The sequence below is a fragment of the Phocoena phocoena genome, chromosome 8, assembly GCF_963924675.1.
Source record: "Phocoena phocoena chromosome 8, mPhoPho1.1, whole genome shotgun sequence".
Lineage (NCBI taxonomy): Eukaryota > Metazoa > Chordata > Mammalia > Artiodactyla > Phocoenidae > Phocoena > Phocoena phocoena.
The window spans coordinates 18,859,785-18,881,824 of record NC_089226.1 but is presented as its reverse complement, the minus strand read 5'-3'; the positions used below and the strand labels follow the sequence as shown (position 1 = coordinate 18,881,824).

At 40.0% G+C, this 22,040-nt stretch overlaps 1 protein-coding gene across 1 annotated transcript in view; it reads right to left on the bottom strand.

The window, feature by feature from the left end:
- Positions 1 to 102, bottom strand: part of USP28 (ubiquitin specific peptidase 28) — a 56,785-nt gene extending 56,683 nt beyond the window's left edge. The window contains exon 1 of the mRNA XM_065881734.1: positions 21 to 102. Within this exon, the coding sequence (XP_065737806.1) occupies positions 21 to 77 (57 nt within the window). The 5' untranslated portion in view covers positions 78 to 102. The remainder of the gene's footprint in view (positions 1 to 20) is intronic.
- Positions 103 to 22,040: the final 21,938 nt, after the last annotated feature.

Genomic DNA, 22,040 nt, shown 5'->3' with positions numbered 1-22,040 from the left:
CCCGCCGCCGCGGGGCCCACCGAGCCGTGGCGGTCGGCTGCTCCGGCCGCGTCGTCCTGCTGCAGCTCCGCAGTCATGGCCGAGGCGCCGCTCCGCGGGTCACCCGCCTCCCGCCGCCGCGGCCAGCCCAGCCTCGCCGGAGGAGGAGGAGGAAGAGAAGAAGGAGGAGGAGGTGGAGGAGGTGGTCCTGCCTCCGCCCTCCACCCCGCTAGGGCCCCGCCTCCGCCCCGCCGCGCGCCGGCGGCTCAGCCCACACGCTCCGCCCCCGGTCTGCGCGCGCACGCCAAGCGCGCGGCCGAGGGCCGAGCCGCTCTTTACGTGCTCCCGCATACGCTGGGATATGACCCGGCGCCGGTCACGTGACCGAGGCCCCGCCCGCACCTAACGGTCAGCATCTGCCCCCGAGCGGTGTGTTCTGGGCGGTTGACGCCCAGGAAACGGTGGTGTGGGTTGTTTAACCTGGTTTCTCAAGTCTCCTTCTCTGCCGTCGTCCCTTAAACCTGCTCATTTCTAGGACTCACCACCGGCTCAAGACTCCTCACAGACGAGTTCAGGCTGCTCCCCATTTGGGGAACCTGTCTAGGGACCGCGTAATAGAGGGTTTTCCACCTGGCGGTGGAGCCATTTCCAAGTCCAGTGACACGGAAAATTTATGATCCTGGAGAAAAGGAAAGGCAGAGGCTGAATGGAGTGGTCTGACGGGTAAAGCTAACCAAACGGACCAGTGCCTGGATTCACTGGTGCTCGGGGAAGTGCCCTGACACCGACCTGGGCATGGGGAGCAAGAATTGCCCAGTTTTCCCGTTTTAGATTTTATGGCGTTCAAACTGAAATTTTATAGGGTTTTAAGCCAGATGCTTATGATGGCACATTAAGAGCTAAGGTGTCCTCAATTGGGTCGTGTTTTCAACAATCTGATGGAAATTGTAACTGCTAAACCCTGTCTCACGTTTATTCACATGTATCGCAATGACAATCCACTTGGCACACTTTGGTCCAAATCTGTGTGGAGGCTGGGTAGGGAAGGGCCTCTTTTAGAGGGTAGTGCTTATCTGGTTGCCCCGGTCTAGCCCTTGGGCAGCACCTTCGGTGTGAATTTTATGTGGATGGTGGCCTTTCCTGTGCGCATGGGATGGTGATGTTTCACCTGCAGGCGTTTCTAGTCTGCATGGAAGCGCAGCTTGAGGCATAAGGTACAGAGCAGGTGCAGCTCCCATGGGAGACCTGATTATTCTCAGGCGCCCAGACCACGACTGCTGCTACTTCCTTCACCTGGAGATTCAGGGGGTCTCTTTTCCCTGGCAGGTAAACTGGCAGCGTGATCATAATCTTCCACGTTCAGCAGGCTATGTGTTTATGTCTGATGGTTGTAGGACTCTTTATGCTTGTGGCTTTGACTTTTTTTTTTTTTTTCCCTCCTGGGTAATCAGAACGTGTGTTCCTGGCCTCAACCTGGGGGTCATAGCAAAATAAGTTGATTTCTCAGTCCACTTTCTTTGCAGCATTGCATACTTCTACATTGTCAGAAAGCTCTATTTCCGTGTGTCTTTACCATGTCTCTGGAGCAACTCGTTTGCCTTTTCACATTGATTTTAGGAAATTGCTTATTTAATGTGTTTAAATGCGGTGGAAACCTATAACTCTTGTTTATGAAAATTTCCTTAAAAGACCTCCAGAGACCTTCTACACCTATATATCTGAAAGAGGTATGCATAGCCATTTTGTAAATACAGGCCCCTGAGTTTTGATTAAGCGTCTTTCTGCTATATGGTTCTAAACAGGGCTCCAGATCTAATAAATTTGTTATAATCTGAGAGCCGTAGATCTGGTAAATCCTCTTAGCCCCCTTGGGTTTAACTATAGCTTGGTCCTGGATGTGGTAATCAGCTAGAGACTCCCTGTCCAACCAGAGTATTTAAGGAATACTCTATGTCATTGCTTGGCCATCAGTTGGCAATCTTCATGGTGATCAAATATAAAAAGTAGCTATCATGGAATGTCACTACAGAAAACCCCTTCTCATTTGTCCTTAAAACCATACTTGAAGGCTCCAGAATAATTGCGTTGTTAGTTGATAATCATTTGAAGACTATTCAGGAAAAAAAAATAATAACAAGCAGTAGCAAATAATTGACTTGTTTAAAAAAGGAATCGTTTCCAGAGTATTTTCCCAAAGAGGAAATTTCCTCTCCTGGAAATCTTCTTGTCCCAATGCTAAATTATTTTCTGAGTCAATGAATTTATATTTCTACCTCTGATTTACCTCAATTCCAGAGTATAGTTTGTTTTAATGAAATGATCCCATTTCTGTGTTATTGAATACTGGTGTGGAGCTTGTGTGGGCTAAATGACAATGAAGGGGAAATGTTAGGAAAGGAAAAAAGGGAAAAGAAAGCAGTGTGTACTTATATTTCTTCTCTGCTTCACTCCGTAAATAGTTTTGCCACTGGCTTCAGAGCAACTGGATTTGAAAGCTGATGGCTGAGGCTGACTAACAGGTGTGACTGTTGTTTGAGCTATGGATTCCTTTCCAGGAATGATCTAGGCAGGAATGTCCTTAGAGCCAGCTTCTCAGCAGTTAGGAAAATGGCCTTTCTTACTATGGAGGAAAGAATATGGGTATTTCTGTTATAATCCCTAGATGAAAAGGTTAGATGATGTGTAAGGTTAAATATAGGTGTTAAAAAGGTTTCAGAAAAGGCTCTCTTTTGCTGGTTGAAAAACAAATGTGTTTCCAGCCTTTCTGAAATGTGTACTATAGGCAATGTATTTTGTGGAGAATTGAAATAGCTTTCAGTAAAGTTAATGAGTTCATTTTAATTTGAGAAGTATTGGGCACTGGTATTCAAAATAACATCAGGTTTCCTTCCTTTTGTTTATCTAGAAAATACAGAGAAACACTAAAAAAACAAAAAAACCTACTGAAATCTGTTTTCATGAAATACATGAAAACCTTAAACTCTTGGGATTCAATTTTCCTTTTATAAAAAAGTGAAAACAACCTTAGCCTCCAGATGGAAAGGTAAAAATAGACAATTAGAAATAAGTCCATTTTTGCAAACTTGATTTTTGACAACATTGTAACCCAGTGGGGATAAGATGGACTTTTAATAAACGGTCCTCAGTTCTTCATATAAGAATTAGTTTTGGACTCTTACATTATAAACAAATGTAATGAAAGGCTTAAATGTAAAAAAGCAAGATTTAAAACTTTTGAGACACTTCATTGGGGCGTCTCCTTAGGGCAGAGGGGAGCTTTCTTAAATCAGAGACAAAAGCACAGTCCATAAAAGAAAAGGTTGATAAATTACATTAAAATTAAGAATTTCTCTTCATCAAAAGGTACTACAGGAAAAATGAAAATATTAACAGAGAGAAAATATTTACAATACATATAACTGGTAACATATTAGTATCTAGGACAAACCTCCGGTCTCATTTGGCATGATTAACATATTGGGCCCAATAATTCTTTGTTGTGGAGGCTCAACTTATTAGATGCCAGTAGCTCTCCCCTGCCAAGTTGTAGGACCATTAAAAATGTCTCCAGACATTGTCATATGTTTCCTAAGGAGAAAATTATCCTTCAGCTGAGAATCACGTATGTAAACTAAGTGAAAAATGAAATGTCAGACAAAGACAGATACTGTACGTCAGGGGTCCCCAGCCAGTCGCGGCCTGTTAGGAACCCGGCTACAGCAGGAGGTGAGTGGCGGGCAAGCGAGCGAAGCTTCATCTGCCGCTCCCCATCGTGCCCCATTGCTCGCATTACCGCCTGAATTACCCCATTACCCCACCCCCATCTGTGGAAAAATTGTCTTCCATGAAACTGGTCCCCGGTGCCAAAAAGGTTGGGGACCAGTGCTCTACATTATCACTTACATGTGGAATCTAAAAAATAAAACAAATGAATATAACAAAACAGATTCAGATATAGAGAACAAACTAGTGGTTACTAGTGGGGAGAGTGAAGAGAAGAGGGGCAAAAAAGGGGATTAAGAGATACAAACTACTATGTATAAAATAAATAAGCAACAAGGATATATTGTACAGCACAGGGAAACATAGCCATTATTTAGTAATAACTTTAAATGGAGTACAATCCATTGAATCACTATGTTGTAAACCTGAAACTAACACAGTATTGTAAATCAACTCTACTTTAGTTAAAAATAAAGACATCTCAAGATGATTTTAGTCCTTTTCTAGGTATGGAAAGATGCAAGTCTGGGCTCACTGAATTTACTCCTCTGATATGCATCTTACCTATCTAGGGCCAGTACCCTGTTTTCCTCCATCCTGAATTCCCCTCAGGGCACACCAGCGGGGGCTACCATGGCTGATGGCTTTATGGCTGCAACATCCTTTGTTTACTGAAATGGCAGGTGGGACCTTCTTTTCCACATGTGTCAAAGCTGGGGCCTTGCTACAGAAACCAAAAACATGACTTAGGATAAAAACCAGAAAGCCACCCAGGAAAAGTAAATAGAAACTTGTATAATGTAGCAAGTACTGGGACATAAATTGGGACTCCAGGTGACTTAATTTTTTTTCACTCAGGACCACCACTGAAGGAAAATATCCTCCTCAAAATATCAGGATTTGAAAGAATAGATGAGGCGAAAGTAACTTATACAATTTTGCCTTTAGAAATGCAAATTTTTTAGTGATCTGATACTTGACTCTGGTAGGAAAAAAATATATTTTTAGAGGAAGTGATAGCTAACAGTACTGAGCACTTACAGCCTAGGTGGTGTTCTGAGTGCTTTGCATATATGAACTCATTTTATCTTCACAAGTAAGTACTATTATTATTTACTACCTGCTTCACAGATAAGAAAACCACCACAGAAAGGTTAATTTGCCCAAAGTCTATCTACTAATAAAGGTAGAGCCAGGATTCTAAGCAAAAGCAATCTAGCTCTCTTTCTGTAGCCTGGGTAAAAGTTAAGAAGATTCTGGCTTAGAGAAACCCAGCCTGGGAAAGATGAATAATTAGAGAAGAAACAGCCTCTAAAGACTGCTCTGAGGAGGTGCTATTTGAATTGAGAAAGACAGGGAAGGCTGAGAGAAAGACAATGGGAGTTCAGGCACTCAGAAGACCAGTTATAGTTGGGGTAAGCACAGGTCCCAGTTTGCCTGGTGCGATTCTGATTTACCCCTATTTTCCCCACATGATTATTAGTAGCTCCACCCTCCTCAAACTTCCAGGTTTGGATGATAAATTACGTGTTCACCCTCCTTATGGAGCATTTTATCCTGAACTTAATTTAAGCAGTGATCCTAGAGAATTTTACCATAGTATTTCCCAAAGTGTTTCAGACTAGCTAAGTCTGATAAGCATGCATCATTCACAAGAATTTGTTTCATTTCTAAAGAACACAGCCAGAGGGAATAGAGGGTACCCTAGAGTGAGTGAATTCCCGGCCTTGAGTCCCATGCCCTTAAGGGACTGTAGCTTTTTCACTTTTGTAAGCCAACCTCTACTGGCACTTAAGGCCTAGGTGCCTCAAGGCCATCCCTGAAGAGATGGAGCTTTGTGGAGTTGGGGGGGGGGGGGGAGTGGGGGTGGGGCAGGTAATAATTGATGGTCTCTGCCTGAGGGGTAAAAGCTAAGGGCAGAAGTTGAATGGGGCTTTACTTCCGTCCCATCCCGTTGGAGGAAGAGTTTAGAATTTCAGACCTGAGGAGACAAAGGTAGAAACTCTGAAGCTCTGAAACAATTGTATTTATTGTCTCTTACACTTCTCCAGAGTAAATCCATAGCAAGCAACTTAAAACCAAAGGAATGGGGTGCTGAATAGACTGTCTGGAATCCAACCATTTTTTGTGAGGAGCTGCAGCCCTGTAGAATGGGTGACAGTGTCTTTAGGGAGTACAGGTTAAGTATTGCATTACTGGGGCCAGCAGATTAGAGAGCTGGTTTCTGCAAATCACGGAGCTCTAGTACCAAGGAGTTAAAAAGCTTTAGGAAAGTATTTCAGCTTAAAATTGTTAGTCATGTTATTTGAAGTAGAGGATTCTCAAGTTTTGTTCCTTCAGCTTTATGAAAAGATGAGCAGTGATCCCAATGACTGTTATTTTATGCTAAATCTCATTATTTCATTGGCAAGAGAAAGAGAATGGGCTGAGGGCAAACCAACACTCTGACTTGTATCTGAATGAGCTGGTTCTGAGCTCATCTGATGAACATGAAAATGTTGTGACATTATGAACTGACACTTGAATGTTTTGATTTTTACAAATGCTAAATATGCATTGCTCAAACTGGATAGGGTAGTTAAAGAGCCCCTATTCCATCAGCCTGTGGACATTACCAAGTAAGCCTACACCTTCATAGCAAATTCTAGAGATTGCTTGAGAGATATTTCTTGAAGCAAAAGTTTGTTAAAGTGACATTTTTGTTTCCTTTCTTGGTTATCAGTATTTAGCCATACTAGAGGGGTAGGGATAAATTGGGAGTTTGGGATTGACATATACGCACTAATATGTATAAAATAGATAACTAATAAGAACCTGCTGTGTAGCACAGGGAACTCTACTCAGTACTCTGTAATGGCCTATACGGGAAAAGAATCTGAAAAAAAATAGAGTGGATATATGTATATGCATAACTGATTCACTTTGCTGTACACCTGAAACTAAAACAACATTGTAAATCAACTATACTCCAATAAAAATTGAAAAAATAAAGTGTCTATGATAACTATGCTTAATGAAGTAAAGGAAAACATACATGTAATAAATGAAAAACTGGAAAACCTCAACAGATAATTAGAAAATACAAACAAGAACCAAATGAAAGGGGCTTCCCTGGTGGCACAGTGGTTGAGAGTCCTCCTGCTGATGCAGGGGACACGGGTTCGTGCCCCGGTCTGGGAAGATCCCAGATGCCGCGGAGCAGCTGGGCCCGTGAGCCACGGCCGCTGAGACTGCGCGTCCGGAGCCTGTGCTCCGCAACGGGAGAGGCCACAACAGTGAGAGGCCCGCGTACCACAAAAAAAAAAAAAAAAAAAAGAACCAAATGAAAAATTTAGAACTTAAAACATTCAGTATTTGAAATAAAGTAATTGAACTGGATTTATAACAGGCTACATATTTTTATGTAAAGAAAAAACTATAATATTTTCACATGGAGTATATAAAATAGAATACATATGACAATAGCAGGGGCTAGTAAATTGAACTAAGTGATTGCAAGATTACTACATTTCATGGGAAGGTACAGTTCTAATGCTAAAAGTAGACTCTGAAAAGTTAAGAATGAATATTTTAATCCCTAGTGTAACCACTAAGAAAATTATGTAAAAGACATAGCTAAAAAGTCAATAGGTAATCTTAAATGGGAGTTAAAAAAAAATCGAAAAGGAGGAACAGAAAAACCAGAAAAATATAGAAAACAAATCATAAAATGGGAGACCTAAATCCAACCATATCAATAATTACTTTAAATGGATCAAACATTCCAATGAAGAGGCACAAATTAACAAAATAAAATTAAAAGCAAGACCCAAGTATGCTATACACAAGAGATGCACTTTAAATATAAAAACATGTAAATGGATTGGAAAAAAGGGGTGGAAAATGAACTGAATGTTTCTGTCCCCCTAAAATTCATATGTTGAAATCTTAACCCCCAATGTGATGGTATTAGGAAATGGGGCCTCTGGGAAAGTAATTAAGTCATGAGGGTAGAGCTCTCATGAATGAAATTAGTGCCCTTATAAAAGAGGCCCTAGAGAGATTTCTAGTCCTCTTTCTACCATATAAGGATACCAGAGAAGTTGGTATTCTGCCACCCAGAGAGGGCCTTCACCAGAACTTGACCATGCTGGCACCCTGATCTTGGACATCGATCCTCTAGAACTGTGAGAAATAAGTTTCTGTTATTTATAAGCCACCTAGTCTTTGGTATTCTGTTTTAGCAGCCCAAAATGATAAAGACATAGTGCAAAATAACCATAGGAAGGCTGGAGTGGCTATTAATATCAGACAAAATAGATCTCATTACACAGAGGGTCATTTTATACTGATGAAAGCATCAACTCATCAGGAAGCCATAATAATCATAAATGTGTATGCACCTAGTAACAGAGCTTCAAAAATACATGAAGCAAAAATTGAAAGAATAAATTGGAGAAACAGGCAATTCTACAAGAGTGGCAGGAGATTTTAACATCTTGCCGGAAGGGGTAAAACAAGAGACCACCCCCCTCCAAAAAAAATCAGTAAAAATATAATCTAAACATACAGTCAACCACCCTGATCTAAGTGATATTCACAGAATGCTACATCCAACAATGACAGAATATAGAGTCCTTTCAAGTGTATGTGGTGCTTTCACAATAGTAAGTCATAGGCTATGCCATAAAACAACTCTCAATCAGAATGAAATTATTGAGATCATATGTATGTATGTTCTTTGACAAAATTAACAAAATTAAACTGGAAATCAAAAGCAATATAAATTTAGAAAACATCCAAAAATTTAAAACAAACAACTCATTTCTAAATAATACATGGCTCAGGAAAGAAATCACAAGAGAAATTAGAAAATATTTAAAACTGAAAAATAGTAAATATACAACATATCAAAATTTGTGCAATGTCACTTATGCAGTGCCTAGAGGAAATGTATGGTTTTAAATGCTTATGTTAGACAAAGAAGAAAGGTCTTAAATCAATGACCTACTGTTCCACTGTAAGACAATAAACAAAGAAGAGCAAAGTAAAAAAGTAAGCGTAAGGAAGGAAATAATAAAGATAAGAGGATAAGACAATGAAATAGAAAACAGACAAAAGAAAGAAAATAACAAAGCCAAAATCTGGCTCATTGAAACATACTTTAGAAAACTGATAACCTCCTATGTTATCAACTGAATTGTGTTCCCCCAAAATTTACACACTGAGGCTCTAATCCCTAATGTGACTATATTTGAAGATAGGACATTGAAGGAGATAATTAAGGTAAATGAGGTCATAAGAGTGAGGCCCTAATCCTATAGGACCAGTATCCTTATAGGAAGAGGAAGAGACACCAATGATGTATGTGTACAAATTCACATATGTCATGTGAAGACATAGCAAGAAGGAAGCAATCTATAAGCCAAGGAGTGAGGCCTCAGGAGAAACAAACTAGGCATACCTTGATCTTGCACTTCCAGATTACAGAAATATAAGAAAATTAATTTCTGTTGTTTAAGCCACCCAGTCTATAGTATTTTGTTATAGCAGCCCTACAAGTGCTTTATAGGGACAGTGAGAAACTGGCCATCTGCAATCCAGGAAGTGAGCACCAGGAATCAATCACTTTGATCTTGGATTTCCCAGCCTCCAGAATTGTGGGAAATAAATTTCTACTGTTTAAGCCACCAAGTCCCTGCTATTTTTATTACAAGAAATAATAAAAATAGCCTAAGCTAAGACAGATGGGAAGATTCAATAATTGTTATGTTGTTAATTCTTTCCAAATCGATCTACAGATTCAACATAATTTCATCAAAATCTCAGCAGGTTTTTTTGTAGAAATTGATAAGCTGATTCTAAAGGTTGTACAGGAATACCTCATTTTATTGCACTTCGTTTTATTGTGCTTTGCAGATACTGTGTTTTAATACAAACTGAGTTTGTGGCAACCCTGCATCCAGAAAATCTATTGACACCATTTTTCCAACAGCCTTTGCTCACTTCATGTCTCTGTATCACATACTGGTAATTTTCACAAAATTGCAAATTTTTCATTATTATATTTGTTATGGTGATCTCTGATCAGTGATCTTTGATGTTACCATTGTGAAAAGATTACAACTCACGAAAGGTTCAAATGATGGTTAGCAAATTTTTTAGCAATTAAGAATTTAAAAATTAAAGTGTATAAATTGTTTTTTTAGACATAATGCTACTGCACACTTAAGAGACTACAGTAGAGTGTAAACATAACTTGCATATGCACTAGGAAACCAAAAAATTCATGTGATTTTCTTTATTGTGATAGTCACTTTGTTGTGTTGTCTGGAACCAAACCCAGATATCTCTGAGGTATGCCTGTATAGAAAAGTGGAGGAGCTAGAATAACTAATATAATCTTGAAAAAGAACAACAAATTGGAGACCTTATACTATATAATTTCAAGTCATGGCAAAAGGATATGCAGTGGCTCTCCCAGGGAAAATTTTGTCCCCTAGGAGACATTTGGCAATGTGTGGAGACATTTTTGGTTGTCACAATTAGGGGATGGGTACTACAGTCATCTTATGAGTAGAGGTCAGAGACACTGCTAAATATCCTATAATGCACAGGACAAACTTCCCCACAACAAAGAATTATTTGGCTCAAGATGTCAGTAGTGCTGAAATTGAGAAACCTTATGGTAGACAAATATATCAACACAACAGCATAAGAGAGTCCAGAAACAAATTCACAGAGTCAATTGACTTTCAGAAAACTGCTGATGCAATTCACTGGGAAAAGAAAAGTCTTTTCAATAAATGGTGATAAACAATGGATATTTGTATAGAAAAAATGAACCTTGACTTTAATCTTATATACAACAACTAATTCCACATCAGCCAAAGATCTAAATGTAATACTAAAATTTTAATGCTTCTAGAGACAAGACAACATAAGGGAATATCTTTTCTACCTAGATATAGGCAAAAATTTGTTTGACAGAACATGAAGTACATTAAACATAAAAGAAGGAACTGATAAATTGCCTTCATCAAAATGAAAAATTTCTGCTCCTCAAAAAACTGTTAAGAAAATGAAAAGGTAAGCCACGGACTGGGAGAACATATTTGCAATACATATATCTTACAAGATTATTCATAACCTGATGTATAAAGAATGCCTACAAATCATTAAGAAAAAGCTCATTTTTAAAAGGGCAAAACACTTGAACAGATACTTTACAATAAGATATATGAATGTCCAATATATAATTAGTCACCAGGGAAATGCAAATTAAAACTACAATGTGATATTACTACACACCCACTAGAACAACTAAAATTTAAAGGACTTTATAAAGTGTTGGAAAAGATTTGAAGCAACCCAAACTCACATACAGATACAATGTGGGAGTATAAAATGGCAAAACCACTTTGGAAAACTGAGAGTTCCTTATATGTTAAACATACACATATCTTAATACCCAGCAATACATTCCCAGGTTTTCACCCAGGAGAAATAAAAAGTGTGCATCCATAAACAGACTTGTACAAGAATGTCCATAGTATCTTTATTCATAATAGTACCAAACTGGAAGTGACTGAAATGTTCATAAACAGGAGATTGGATAAACAAGTTGTGTAATATCCATATGATAAAATATCATTCAGCAATAAAAATCAAAGATTTATTGTTATACATAACAACATATTTGAATTTCAAAAACACTTAATTGTGAAAAAGAAGCCTAGCACAAAAGAGTACATACTGTATATGATTCCAATTATATGAAATTCTAAAGGCAAAGATGTGTCAAACAGAACATGAAAAGAACATGAAGGAAATTTTTGGAAATGTACTGTATCTTAATTGGGATGTTGGTTACATGAATGTGTACATTTTTCAAAATGCATCAGCCTGTACACTTAAGATCTGTGCATTTTAGCATATGTAAATTATTATCTCATTTTACAGTAACAACAAAGCACAAAAAAGAAGAATTTAAAAGTAAAAGAATTAAAAAGTGAGCTGGACAAACTGAGGGTGAAAACTAGAATAAAAGCCTTTTAAAAAACCATTTCCATAGGAATTCCCTGGTGTTCAAGTGGTTAGAACTCCATGCTTCCATTGCAGGAGGCACAGGTTCAATCCCTGGTCAGAGAACTAAGATTCCTGCATGCCATGCAACGTGGCCAAAAAACCCAAAAGCCAAACAAACAAAAAACCTGCTTCCAAAAAATCACATGATCATATCAATAGATGCAGAAAAGGCATTTGACAAAATCCAACATTCATTAATGATAAAAACTGTCAGTAAACTAGGAATAGAGGAAAACTTCCTCAACTTGATAAAGATTATCTACAAAATACTTACAGTTAACAACATACCAAGTGGCGAGAAACTCTAAACTTTCCCACCAAAATCATGTAGAAGGCAAGGATGTTCTCTCTTACCGTTCCTTTCAAAAACATACTGGAAGATCTAGCTAATGCAATAAGACAAGAAAAGTAAATAAATGTATATAGATTGGGAAGGAAGAAATAAATCTGACATGATCATCGATGTAGAAAATCCAAATAATTGTCAAAGATACCTCCTGGAACCAATGTGTGATTATAGCAAGGTTTCAGGACACTTTGTTAATATATAAAAGTTAATTACATTCCTATATACTAGCAATGAACAAGTGGAATTAGAAGTTATAAGCACCATACTATTTATAGTAGCACTCCCTCCCTCCCAAATTAAATACTTAGGTATAAATCTAACAAAATATGTACTAGATTTACATGAGGAAAAATCACAAAACTCTGATGAATTAAATCAAAGAAGATCTAAATAAATTTTGAGATAGTCCATGCTTGTAGATAGGAATGGTAAATATTGTCAAGATGTCAGTTATCTCCAATTTGATCTATAGATTCAATGGAATCCCAATCAAAATCCCAGCAAGTTATTTTGTGAATATCAACAAACTGATTATAAAGTATATATGGAGAGCCAAAATTCCCAAAATAGCCAATACAATATTGAAAAAGAAAAAGTTGGAAGACTGACACTACCCAACATTAAGACTTAATATAAAGCTACAGTAATGAAGACAGTGTAGACTCAGAAAAAAAAAACAGACAAATAGATCAATGGAATAAAATAGAGAGTGCAGAAAAAAACCCACCTAAATATAGTCAACTGATCTTTGACAAAGGAGCAAAGGTCATACAATGGAGCAAAGGTATTCTTTTCAATAAATAGTGCTGGAACAACTGGACATCCACATGCAAAGAAAAAAATATCCTAACACATGCCATACACTCTTCACAAAAAAGTACCAAAAATGGGTCACAGACCTAAATGTAAAACAAAAAACTATAAAACTCCTGTACAATAACATAGGAGAAAACACAGATGACCTCGGGTACTTTTTAGATACAACATCAAAGTCACAGTTCATGAAATAAATAATTGATAAACTGGACTTCATTAAAATTAAAACTGTTCTGTGAAAGACAATGTGAAGAGAATGAGAAGATAAGCCACAAACGTGGAGAAAATATTTGCAGAATACACATCTAATAAAGGACTGTTATCCAAAATATGCAAAGAACTACTAAAACCCAACAATAAGAAAACAACCTGACTAAAAATGGGCCATAGACCTTAACAGAAACCTCATCAAAGATATACCGATGACAAACAGGCATATGAAAAACTGCTCCACTACATATGTCATCAGGGAAATGCAAATTAAAATGACAATGAGGTACTAGTACCTACCTATTAGAATGGTCAAAATCTAGAATACTGGATCAAGATGGCGGAGTAGGAGGATGTGAAGCTCACCTCTCCCACAAACATATCAAAATATATCTATATGTGGAGCATCTCTCACTGCAAATAACATGAAGACTGGCAGAAAAGCTCTTCTACAAACAAGACTATAAAAAAGATCCACATGTAGTCAGGTAGAAAGGGAGGAGAAGTAATTGGGTCAGGAACCACACTCCTAGCATGGGGACACAGAGGAGGAGGGGAATATCTTGGGCTTGGTGATCCTCCCTGGGGAGTGAGGGGTTCAAGTCACAGTTTGGGCAACTCAGCCCTGGGGTCCAACAGCAGGAAGACAAGTCCCCTTAGCTGGTTTGGAAACCAGTGGAACTTACAGGAGGGTTGTAAGAAACCAAGACTCTGCTGTTTGGGAGTGCACACACACACACTTGCTTACCCCCAGGAAGAGCATGGAGGCAGCAGGTTGAAAACTGCCTGGGCTCTGACCAGCTTGCTGGGACCATCCCAGCATGCAACCCAGTCCATATCAGGCACCTTCTCTGGCCCCTCTTGCTCTGGCTCTGCTAGTGTGGAGGTGCTGTTGCTAAGGAGAGTGTGCACACTTAAAGGGAATGGAGCTGCCTCAGACCCAACCCTCAGGACTTCCACTCCAGTCCCTTGAACCCCACTCCCATCCCTGAGAAGGCAGTGACTGCCATTGAGCAGAGGAGAAGCCCTGGCTTACACATGTCTCTGGCCCTAGCCCTTCCATCTCCAGCCCTACCTCCTACCAAGGTGGTAGTTGCCAGCATACCCTGGGGGAAGATTTAGCCCATGATTGCTTCAGATTCAGCTCTTCCACTAAAGCCACTGGGCACAAGCAGATTGCATAAGGATACTCCCACACAGGGACACCCCTTCAAGACTGGGATAGGTAACCATTTTACCTAATTTCATAGAGACAGAGAAAGATAAGCAAAATGAGAAGACAATGGAATATGTTTCAACTGAAAGAACAAGAACCCTCGCCCCCCAAAAGAACCCTAATGAAATAGAGATAAATATTGAATAATTTACCAAATAAAGAGCTCAAAGTAATAGTAATAAGAATGCTAACTGAACTTGGAAAGAGAATATATGAACACAGTGAGAACTTTAACAAGGAACTAAAAAATATAAAAAAGAAACAGAGCTGAAGAATACAATAACTAAAATGAAAAATACAGTAGAAGGAATTAACAGCAAACTAGGTGATACAGAAGGATAAATAAGCAATCTGAAAGACAGAATAATGGAAATCATCCAATCGGAATAGCAAAAAAAAAATTAAAAATGAGGACTTTTAAGGGACCTATGGGACCATATCAAGCATACTAGAATTTGGATGGAGAAGAGAGAAAAGGATAGAAAATATACTTGATGAAATCATTGCTGAAAACTTCTTGAAGATGATGAAGGAAACAGATTTCCAGGTACAGGAAGCACAGTGAGTCCCAAACAAGATGAACCCAAACAAACTGACACCAAGATGTACCATAATCAAAATGGCAAAAAGTTAATGATAAAGAGAGAATTTTAAATTCAGCAAGAGAAAAACCAAGAACTACATACAAGGAACCCTCATAAAGCTATCAGCAGATTTTTCTGCAGAAACTTTGCAGGCCAGAAGGGTGTGGCATGATATATTTAGAGTGCTGGAAGGTAAAAACCTAAGCCCAGGATACTCTACCCAGCAAGGTTATCATTCAGAATTGAAGGAGAAATAAAGAACTTCTCAGACAAGTAAAAAGTAAAAGATTTCATCAATACTAAACTGATCTTATAAGACATGTGAAAAGGTCTTCTTTAAGTGGAAAAAGGCTACAACAAGAAGTAAGAATTTATAGGAAAGGAAAAATCCCACTAGTAAAGGCAAATATATGGTAAAGGTTGTGGATCAACCACTTAAATAAGCTAGTATGAAGAATGAAAGACAAAAATTGTAAAATCAACTAGAACTACAATAAACAGTTAAGGGAAAGACACAAAGATGTAAACTATGAAATCAAAAACACAAAACATGGGGGAGAGGAGTAAAAAATGTAGATCTTTAGAAAGTGTTTGAACTTAAATGACTGCCAGTTTAAAACAAGTGGATAAAGTTATCAGTCAACATACATGAACCTTATGGTAACCACAAATAAAAAACCTTCAATAGATACACCAAAACTAGAGAAAAAGGAACACAGGCATAGTGCTGATGAAAATTGTCACACCACAAGGAAAAAGACTAAAAGAAGAAAATAACAGAAGAACTACAAACACAACCAGAAAACAAGTAATAAAGTGGCAAAAAGCACATACCTGTCAGTAATCACTTTGAATGTCAATGGACTAAATGCTCCAATCAAAAGACAAAGGGTGAGAGACATTAGCAACCAAGATGGCATAGTAGACAAACGTGCTCTCACTCCCTCTTGCAAGAACACCAGAATCACAACTAGCTGCTGGACAATCGTCAACAGGAAGACACTGGAACTCACCAAAAAAGACACCCTACATCCAAAGACAAAGGAGAAGACACAATGAGACAGTAGGAGGGGCACAATCACAGTAAAAGCAAATCCCATAACTGCGGGTGGGTGACTCACAGACTGGAGAACACTTATACCACAGAAGTCCACCCACAGGACTGAAGGTTCTGAGCCCCACGTCAGGTTCCCAACCTGGGGGTCCGGCAACGGGAGGAGTAATTCCTAGAGAATCATACTTTGAAGGCTAGTGGGATTTGATTGCAGTACTTCAACAGGACTGGGGGGAAACAGAGACTCCACTCTTGGAGGCCACACACAAGTATTGCACAAGTATTGTGCGCATCAGGACCCAGGGGAAGGAGCAGTGACCCCAGGGGAGACTGAACCAGACCTACCTTCTACTGTAGGAGGGTCTCCTGAAGAGGAGGTCAGTGGCTGTGGCTCACCATGGGGACAAGGACACTGGCAGCAGAAGTTCTGGGAGGTACTCCTTGGTGTGAGCCCTCCCAGAGTCTACCATTAGCCCCAACAAAGAGCCCAGGTAGGGTCCAGTGTTGGGTTGTCTCAGGCCAAACAACCAACAGGGAGGGAACCCAGCCCCACCCATCAGCAGTCAAACGGATTAAAGTTTCACTGAGTTCAGCAACTCAGTAGAGCAACAGTCAGCTCTACCCATCACCAGTCCTTCCCATCAGGAAACTTGCACAAGCCTCTTAGATAGCCTCATCCACCAGAGGGCAGACAGCAGAAGCAAGAAGAACTACAATCCTGCAGCCTGTGGGAAAAAAAAACCCAACACATTCACAGAAAGATAGACAAGATGAAAAGGCAGAGGGCTATGTACCACATGAAAGAACAAGATAAAACCCCAGAAAAACAACTAAATGAAGCGGAGATAGGCAACCTTCCAGAAAAATAATTCGGAATAATGATAGTGAAGATGATCCAGGACCTCGGAAAAAGAATGGAGGCAAAGATCGAGAAAATGCAAGAAATGTTTAACAAACACCTAGAAGAATTAAAGAGCAAACAAACAGAGATGAACAATACAATAACTGAAATGAAAACTACACTAGAAGGAATCAATAGCAGAATAACTGAGGCAGAAGAATGGTTAAGTGACCTGGAAGACAGAATGGTGGATGAGAAGGCAGTTTATAGCTATACAAGCCTACCAGAAGAAACAAGAAAAATCTCAAATAAACAATCCAATCTTACACCTAAAGGAACTAGAGAAAGAAGAACAAACAAAACCCAAAGTTAGTAGAAGGAAAGAAATCATAAAGATCAGAGCAGAAATAAATGAAATAGAAACAAAGAAAACAATAGCAAAGATCAATAAAACTAAAAGCTGGTTCTTTGAGAAGATAAACAAAATTGATAAACCATTAGCCAGACTCATTAAGAAAAAGAGGGAAAGGACTCAAATCAATGAAATTAGAAATGAAAAAGGAGAAGTTACAACAGACACTGTAGAAATACAAAGCATCCTAAGAGACTACTACGAGCAACTCTATGCCAATAAAATGGACAACCTGAAAGAAATGGACAACTTCTTAGAAAGGTATAACCTTCCAAGACTGAACTAGGAAGAATAGAAAATATGAAGAGACCAGTCACAAATAATGAAATTGAAACTGTGATTAAAAATCTTCCAACAAACAGAAGTCCAGGACCAGATGGCTTCACAGGTGAATTCTATCAAACATTTAGAGAAGAGCTAACACCCATCCTTCTCAAACTCTTCCAAAAAATTGTGGAGGAAGGAACACTCCCAAACTCATTCTATGAGGCCACCATCATCCTGATACCAAAACCAGACAAAGATACTACAAAAAAAGAAAATTGCAGACCAATATCACTGATGAATATAAATGCAAAAATCCTCAACAAAATACTAGCAAACAGAATCCAACAACACATTAAAAGGATCATACACCATGATCAAGTGGGATTTATCCCAGGGATGCAAGAATTCTTCAATATACGTAAATCAATCAATGAGATAAACCACATTAACAAATTAAAGAATAAAAACCATATGATCATCTCAATACATGCAGAAAAAGCTTTTGACAAAATTCAACACCCATTTATGATAAAAACTCTCCAGAAAGTGGGCATAGAAGGAACCTACCTCAACATAATGAAGGCCATATACGACAAACCCACAGCAAACATCACTGTCAATGGTGAAAAACGGAAAGCACTTCCTCTAAGATCAGGAACAAGACAAGGATGTCTACTCTCACCACTATTATTCAACATAGTTTTGGAAGCCCTAGCCACAGCAATCAGAGAAGAAAAAGAAATACAAGGAATATAAATTGGAAAAGAAGAATTAAAACTGTCACTGTTTGCAGATGACATGATACTCTATGTAGAGAATCCTAAAGATGCCACCAGAAAAGTACTAGAGCTAATCAATGAATGTGGTAAAGTTGCAGGATACAAAATTAATGCACAGAAATCTCTTGCATTACTATACACTAATGATGAAAAATCTGAAAGAGAAATTAAGGAAACAATCCCATTCACCACTGCAACAAAAAGAATAAAATACCTAGGAATAAACCTACCTAAGGAGGTAAAAGACCTGTAGTCAGAAAAGTATAAGACACTGATGAAAGAAATCAAAGATGACACAAACAGATGGAGAGATATACCATGTTCTTGGATTAGAAGAATCAATATTGTGAAAATGACTATACTACCCAAAGCAATCTACAGATTCAATGCAATCTCTATCAAGTTACCAATGGTATTTTCTATGGAACTAGAACAAAAAAATCTTAAAATTTGTATGGAGACACAAAAGACCCAGAATAGCCAAAGCAGCCTTGAGGGAGAAAAACGGAGCTGGAGGAATCAGACTCCCTGACTTCAGACTATACTACAAAGCTACAGTAATCAAGATAATATGGTACTGGCACAAAAACAGAAACATAGATCAATGGAACAAGATAGAAATCCCAGAGATAAACCCACGCACCTATCGTCAACTAATCTATGACAAAGGAGGCAAAGATATACAATGGAGAAAATACAGTCTTTTCAATAAGTGGTGCTGGGAAAACTGGACAGCTACATGTAAAAGAATGAAATTAGAACACTCCCTAACACCATACACAAAAATAAACTGAAAGTGGATTAGAGACCTAAATGTAAGACTGGACACTATAAAACTCTTAGAGGAAAACATAGGAAGAACACTCTGTGATATAAATCACAGCAAGATCTTTTTTGATCCACCTCCTAGAGTTATGGAAATAAAAACAAAAAGAAATAAATGGGACCTAATAAAACTTCAAAGCTTTTGCACAGCAAGGGAAACCATAAACAAGATGAAAAGACAACCCTCAGAATGAGAGAAAATATTTGCAAATGAATCAACGGACAAAGAATTAATTTCCAAAATATATAAACAACTCATGCAGCTCAATATTAAAAAAAAAAAAAACCCAGTCCAAAAATGGGCAGAATACCTAAATAGACATTTCTCCAAAGAGGACATACAGATGGCCAAGGAGCACATGAAAAGCTGCTCAACATCACTAATTATTAGAGTAATGCAAATCAAAACTACAATGAGGTATCACCTCACACCAGTTAGAATGGGCATCATCAGAAAATCTACAAACAACAAATGCTGGAGAGGCTGTGGAGAAAAGGGAACCCTCTTGCACTGTTGGTGGGAATGTAAATTGATACAGGCACTATGGAGAACAGTATGGAGGTTCCTTAAAAAACTAAAAGTAGAATTACCATATGTTCCAGCAATCCCACTACTGGGCATATATCCAGAGAAAACCATAATTCAAAAGGACACATGCACCCCAATGTTCATTGCAGCACTATTTACAATAGCCAGGTCATGGAAGCAACCTAAATGCCCATCGACAGACGAATGGATAAAGAAGATGTGGGAGGTCGGCGGGAAGATGGCGGAAGAGTAAGACGTGGAGATCGCCTTCCTCCTCACGGATACACCAGAAATACATCTACACGTGGAACAACTCCTACAGAACACCTACTGAAGGCTGGCAGAAGACCTCAGAGCTCCCAAAAGGCAAGAAACTCCCCACGTACCTGGGTAGGGCAAAAGAAAAAAGAAAAAACAGAGACAAAAGAATAAGGACGGCACCTGCACCAGTGGGAGGGAGCTGTGAAGGAGGAAAAGTTTCCACACACTAGGAAGCCCCTCCGCGGGCGGAGACTGCGGGAGGTGGAGGGGGGAGCTTCGGGACCGCGGAGTGGTGCACAGCGACGGGTGTGGAGGGCAAAGCGGGGAGATTCCTGCACAGACGATCGGTGCCGACCGGCACTCACCAACCCGAGAGGCTTGTCTGCTCACCCGCCGGGGCGGGCGGGGCTGCGAGCTGAGGCTCGGTTTTCGGTTTTGGACGGAGCGCAGGGAGAGGACTGGGGTTGGCGGCTTGAGCATAGCCTGAAGGGGTTGGTGCGCCACGACTAGCCGGGAGGGAGTTCGGGGAAAAGCCTGCACCGGCCGAAGAGGCAAGAGACTTTTTCTTCCCTCTTTGTTTCCTGGTGCGCGAGGAGAGGGGTTTAAGAGCGCTGCTTAAAGGAACTCCAGAGACGGGCGCGAGCCGCGGCTAAAAGCGCGAACCCCAGAGACGGGCGCGAGCCGCGGCTGAGGGCGCGAGCCCCCGAGACGGGCGCGAGCCGCGGCGGGAAGCGCGAGCCCCAGAGACGGGCGGGAGACGCTGGGGCTGCTGCTGCCGCCGCCACCAGGGAGGCTGTGTGCGAGCACAGGTCACTCTCCACACCCCTCTTCCGCGGAGCCTGTGCAGGCCGCCACTGCCAGGTTCCCGGGATCCAGGGACAACTTCCCCGGGAGTACGCACGGCGGGTCTCAGGCTGGTGCAGCGTCACGCCGGCCTCTGCCGCAGCGTCACGCCGCCTCTGCCGCCGCAGGCCCGCCCCGCACGCAGTGCCCCTCCTTCCCCCATACCCTAACCCCCGGCCTGAGTGAGCCGGAGCTCCCGAATCAGCGGCTCCTTTAACCCCGTCCTGTCTGAGCAAAAAAAACAGACGCCCTCCAGCGATCTGCGCGCAGGGGCAGGGCCGGGTACAAAGCTGAGCTCCTGTGAGCTGTGAGAGCAGGGAGGAGAGGGGGAGGTCTCTCCCGGCAGCCGCGGAGGCGGCGGATTGAAGCTCCACGATCAACTTGATGTGCCCTGCCTTGTGGAATACCTGAATAGACAGGGAGTGATCCCAAATTGAAGAGGGGGAATTTAGGAGCGAGATCTGTGATTTTTTTCCCTTTTCCTCTTTTTGTGAATGTGTGCGTGTATGCTTCTGTGTGAGATCTTGTCTGTATACTCTTGCTTCCACCATTTGTCCTAGGGCTCTATCCGTCCATGGTTTTTTTTTTTAAAAAAAAAAATTTTTTTTTTAATAATTAATTTTAATTGTAATAACTTTATTGAACTTTACCTTCGTTCTTTCTTTCTTTCTTTCCTTCCCTCCTTCCCTCCTTTAGACAGCGAATCACCCCAGGTTGAGGGGGTGGTCTCTGGGAGCAGGATTTATGATTTTTCCCCCTTTGCCTCTCTTTGTGAACGTGTATGTGTATGCTTCTGTGTAAGATTTTCTCTGTATAGCTTTGCTTCCAACATTTGTCCTAGGGCTCTATCCGTCCATGGTTTTTTAAAAAAAAATTTTTTTTCTTAATAATTAATTTTAATTGTAATAACTTTATTGTACTTTACCTTCGTTCTTTCTTTCTTTCTTTCCTTCCTTCCTTCCCTCTTTTAGACAGCGAATCACCCCAGGTTGAGGAGGTGGTCTCTGGGAGCAGGATTTATGATTTTTCCCCCTTTGCCTCTCTTTGTGAACGTGTATGTGTATGCTTCTGTGTAAGATTTTCTCTGTATAGCTTTGCTTCCAACATTTGTCCTAGGGCTCTATCCGTCCATGGTTTTTTTAAAAAAAAATTTTTTTTTTCTTAATAATTAATTTTAATTGTAATAACTTTATTGTACTTTACCTTCATTCTTTCTTTCTTTCCTTCCTTCCTTCCCTCCTTTAGACAGCGAATCACCCCAGGTTGAGGAGGTGGTCTCTGGGAG